Source organism: Trachinotus anak, unplaced genomic scaffold (genome assembly GCF_046630095.1).
Source record: "Trachinotus anak isolate AG129_WGS33_773 ecotype Australia unplaced genomic scaffold, CSIRO_AGI_Tana_v1 ptg000010l, whole genome shotgun sequence".
Classification (NCBI taxonomy): domain Eukaryota; kingdom Metazoa; phylum Chordata; class Actinopteri; order Carangiformes; family Carangidae; genus Trachinotus; species Trachinotus anak.
The window spans coordinates 10760132-10765337 of NW_027273861.1; the positions used below are offsets into that span (position 1 = coordinate 10760132).

General features: G+C 40.8%; 1 protein-coding gene across 1 annotated transcript; it reads left to right on the plus strand.

The window, feature by feature from the left end:
• The first annotated feature begins 359 nt into the window (after positions 1-359).
• On the plus strand, positions 360-5206 carry fstl3 (follistatin-like 3 (secreted glycoprotein)). Its single transcript, XM_071487479.1, has 5 exons — positions 360-585; positions 1075-1260; positions 3148-3363; positions 3470-3697; positions 3811-5206. The coding sequence occupies exons 1-5, from the start codon at positions 516-518 to the stop codon at positions 3861-3863; spliced, it is 753 nt and encodes a 250-aa protein (XP_071343580.1). The 5' UTR covers positions 360-515; the 3' UTR covers positions 3864-5206.

The following is a 5206-nucleotide window of genomic DNA, read 5'->3' on the forward strand; positions in this document are numbered from 1 at the left end:
TTGAATTGAGTCAGTCAATTCAATGAGCTGCATGAAGAGACACTTCTGACTGAGAAAAAAAACACCTTCTTTTGGATTTTAATAATAATCATTTTTAAGAAAGCTCATCAAAATCTTCACGTTAACTCTTTTCCAGGACTTAATTAGCCTTTAATTAGCCTAATATGGTGTGAAAATGTTTTACGAGGTCATATAAGTGCCCAGCGTCTGATGCTGGAGGGCATGGATCATTTCCCGACTGAAAATTGAGTCAGAGTCAAACTGTGTCCTGCCCTGGCTTATTACTGGCTGAGAGGATCGCCCATCCCAGCAGCATAATTCCATCTGGGCTAAATATTTATACAGAGGGGGAACGACATCACATTCAACAACACATTCATTCACATAAGGGAGGGCTACTTTCAGAGCAGAGTTAGAGTGATCCACTCTGTTTGCCAGAGGAACATTACTTCTTCTTGCTGATATTTGTGTAGACAAGTTTTCAGAAAAAGGTTTTGTACTAACCAGAGTTCACAATGAGATTTTTGATTTTTGTTTTTGGGGTGATTCTCAGTTTGTATCAGATTGGAAGGAATCCGGCCGGTGGTGAGTGGACCTCTTTTTTGATATTTTGAAAAAGTTTACCCATGATGTGTCTTGCTTTTAAAAATAATGACATGACTCTTCTTCTGGTTGTCATAGTGAGGTACTTTTTTTTCTTCAGAATTCATATTCATGTACTGCCTTAACCTCAGCCTTTTGAACAAAATAATGTATCACTCTGTTTTAAACAGTTATCTACTTTTAAAAGTTATCTACTCTTTGTGTATATACTGTAGCTATTAAAATATGTACACACAATTTTACCACCTGTGAAAACATTATAGCAGTCAAGTGCAACACATTAGCATTCTATCACAGAGAAAAGCGATACCACGAATTTAGCATTTGCTTTTTTTGGTCAGCCTGACTAAGGTTATAATGAGTATTGACTAGAAGTTCTACACTACACAAGTTACAATTTTTTATTTTTCAAAAAATATAATACACTTTTTAAAAATTAGTTTTTATGTGTATTTATTCCACTTTTTCCAGCTGGGATGTGCTGGCTGCAGCAGAGTCAAGATCTAAGGTGCGACATGGTGCTGATGAGAGGGGTGACCAGAGAGGAGTGCTGTGCTGGGGACCGCCTGGACACAGCGTGGTCCAACACCAGCCTGCCCATGAATGAGGTCAGCCTGCTGGGTTTCCTGGGAATCGTCTCCTGTAAACCATGCAAAGGTAAACAAACAAACCTTTAAAAAAAACAAATTAGTTAAATCTGCAAAGTACGTCAAGTTGAACAAATTAGTTACTTGTGTATTGCTGTGAGTCATCTCTGTGGGGCATTAGGTCTTAGTCATTGCATCTGACCCAAAAGATAAATGCCGCATTAAAATGCTTTAAACCTGCATTTAAACAGTCACATTCCAAATAAACTTGATGTTATCTGACTGGACACAGGTTGCTACTGTCAGATGGTATTTCTTTGGGTAAGTACTGGGAGTTTTAAGGACTGCTTAGATACCGTTTGCAGACTTAAAAGCAGAAGATTTCAGGGTCATAACTGATAAATTGGCTATTCCATTACACAAAATAACTCCTGTCGCTCCTGGAGAGTCAGCGAAAGTTAATTTGAACCATGTCATTTGTGAATCAAGATATTTACACAATGAGTTCCTGATGCCGCTTTCGAACAAAATGCAGACGTGGATTGAGGATAAGCCTTCCACATAACTCCACCCAGCTGCCCTGAGACACTTCCTCCCCTGGAATCCCTGCAAGGTTCATTCAGGTTCACTTGTAGATAAATTCTGCTTTCATAAGGAGCACTTGCACTATGTAATCATAAGCCAAAAATGTGAATTTTTCCATGCTGATAAGTTCCAGTAAAAACCAAACTACTGGCATTTTTAGGAAACACACCCAACCACAACCCTGGGTTTTTCTGGCCTTGTCACGTGGGTAAGAGATGCTGAGATGTGGATTATATTTAGATAAACTCAAAATAAGATGAGAGACCACAGTCAAAGGTAGTCTACAGGTTTATAAAGCTGACTCTCACATAGAAGTAAACAGATATATCACATGGAAAATGGTTTAAGTTGGTAGAATCAGAACCTCCATCCTTGTTCCATTGCCTTCACTTCTTTCATTATGTGTTAACTTTTTCCAAAGCTAGTTAAAAAGGAGCCCTGTTTGCTTCCATTAACGAAATAAGAAAATACATTCCTGCAGGCTGAAATAAATGCCTGCCACATGCCCAGATGTCTGGGACTCGTAATGTGCAACACTATCTTGATCATTTGGAATTCTGTGGTTAGGAAAATGTCGGTATCATGAATATCACGTAAATAAAGGCTTGTCAATTCAAAGGAAAGACACCAGCATCATCATAAGGCTGCGATTTGTCTTCAGATGTCCCCTTATTGCCAGAGATAAAGAAAGAACATGTGTACACACAAGGACAGAGCCTCTGATGGAAAGCAGCAGATAGATCGGGAGAGTCCAAGAAAAAAACACAGCAATGCAATAAAACAGGATATTGAAGTGCTGGTAGAGGCAGGAAATAAGTCTCTGATTGTTTACAGAATCCTCTGGACTCAGAGCTGATCAGGCATCATCTCTGAAGACTCATAAAGGTCCTGGCTAGAGAGGTATATGCATTGTCTAATGCTGACCCTACACTGTGTAGGATTACAGTTCCTCCTGAGCTCTGACATTAGGGGGTGTTAGAAGTGCCTGGGGCTTCCTCTTTTCTCAGGCTGTAAACTTCTCTGACAGCTATTTGATCTCTGTCTACCTCAGAGCTCTTCTATCCCTCTGCAGGAGCTTAGCCCATTCTGTGTGCAGCCATACACATAGATCTGTTATGAAAACATGCTGGCCTCGCATTCCACCAGGCGAGGCACCCCTGTGTGGAATGGTCAATAAACAGATGTGATTATTGTAAATATTGTGCAAGGTGAAAATTGTGTTATGGTCTGGGAAAACCCCAGATTTCAAACTTGTTTTGTATGAAAATGCCTGTGGATCACCTGATGTCTGCTGACTTGTTAATACAGTAACATTACACTGATACTGTGCAGTGCTCACACACATATGAAACCACTCTCTGTGCTTTTGTAGAGACTTGTGAGGGAGTCAAATGCAGCCCCGGGAAGGTTTGCAAGATGAAGATGGGAAGGCCTCAGTGTGTGTGCTCTCCAGACTGCTCTCACATTTCCCGGAAGCATGCTGTGTGCGGCAGCGATGGAAAGACATATAAGGATGAGTGTGCTATGCTGATGGCCCGCTGCATGGGACACCCAGACCTGGAGGTCATGTACCAGGGAGAGTGCAAAAGTAAGCACTTTATCTAGATTTTCCACGCTACGCTGTTCTGCACAGAAGCAAAATAATGACAAATCTTTTTCACTATTGATCTTATTTTTCTTCACGCCTTGCACAGAGTCATGCTCCAATGTGGTGTGTCCAGGAACTCACACCTGCGTGACTGACCAGACCAACAGTGCTCACTGTGTCATGTGCCGCACAACACCTTGCCCAATACACACGCCGTCTGAGCAGCCAATCTGTGGCAATGACAACATCACCTACCCCAGCGCCTGCCACCTCCGCCGGGCCACCTGCTTCCTCGGCCGCTCCATAGGAGTCCGCCACTATGGCCACTGCAACAGTAAGACTAAAAAACACCTCCTTTTTTTCACCTGATTTATCTGTAATAATGCAAATGACAATGATGATTTTTGAAGCAGGTACATTTTGGCTCTCCATCTGTCTTTCATGCAGATCCCCCTCGGAAAGCTCAGGATTTGGACGGCAGTGAGGAAAACGCAGTCTAGATGGACCACTCCTTAAACACAACCCTTATCGAGAGATGAGTTGGTTTCCAAGTGCCACACCACTAGCTTCCCGTGATGACCTCTTTTTTTAGACAATCACTCCCCCTTCCCCTTGTACACAGAAAGACGATACATTTGATATGGAAGACCTCTGTTGGAAGACACACAGCAAAAACCTGTGAGCAATTTGAATTGATCTTGTGTTAGTTTGGAAGGTAGAGGCAGAGGAAAGCATGTGCCTTGAGATAGAAATATCTCATGAGCTCTTTGGGAGATGTGTGCATATTGTAAATAGAATACCACTACTATTTATTGGAGAAGGTATCAAGCTCTATTTATGTTTTTATCTCAGTAACAACTCCATATATCCTTGGGAAAGCTGATGCAAAAAAAAAAAAAAAAAGTATTTATTGTGTTTTGTTTTTTGTGTATGTATAATAGCGGTCACTGGCATCAGCATTTTACAACTTTTTACAGTCTCCATTCTCCACAAACAAACAGTTTTCCCTCTTAAGCTGATGGAAAGCAATGCTAATTTGTTTGGAAAGTTGATACCACTTCATAGCCTGCCAGTGTGGTTTCAATCCACCACAAACAAGAACAGGACAACTACAGCTGTACTGTATCTACTTCAGCTTTTGTCTTAGAGATGAGGAAGGGGTTCAGCCTAAACAAACCTGTATAGTCTCTCTCCCTTTCTCCCCCCCACACATGTTTACTCTGGATCCTGATCCAAACTCTCGGCCACCCGCTGATCACTAAAATTAACAGTTTGGTTGTGTTTGTAGTAGTTTCAGAAGACTGTTGGTACAACCCCAAGCCCTCTACAATACCTCCTCTGTTGAACGCTTGGCTTTGTTTTGTAAATGCATCTTTGTAGGTCATGCTAGTTCATTCTGATGCTGTTTTGCTGCTTTGACTTGATTGGACTTTTTTTTTAAAGAACTTACTGGACAGACAAATGTAATTAGCATCGTCTGATTGAAAGGAAAATTGAATTTGTCTAGGAATGGACTGTGATTTAGGCCAACTGAATACACCTGGTTATACTGCCATCACAGATGAGTCAATCTGTCCAGTGTTGACACTGGTAGACTTGGTAGATATCAATACAAATGGTCAAGTGATCCATTTTAATCTTTAAACTCAAAGCAGATGTCTGGATACTTTGAATAATCTTTACAGTGTATTATGGAACATTTTAATGATTCTCCTGTACATAACAATCTTGTGTGTACCTACCTGTGTACCTACTGTGAAATCTGAATGATAAATGCATCAACATATTTTTGTATTTTTGTACTGCCACTTCAAAACAACATAAAGTTTAATATTTGTCACAA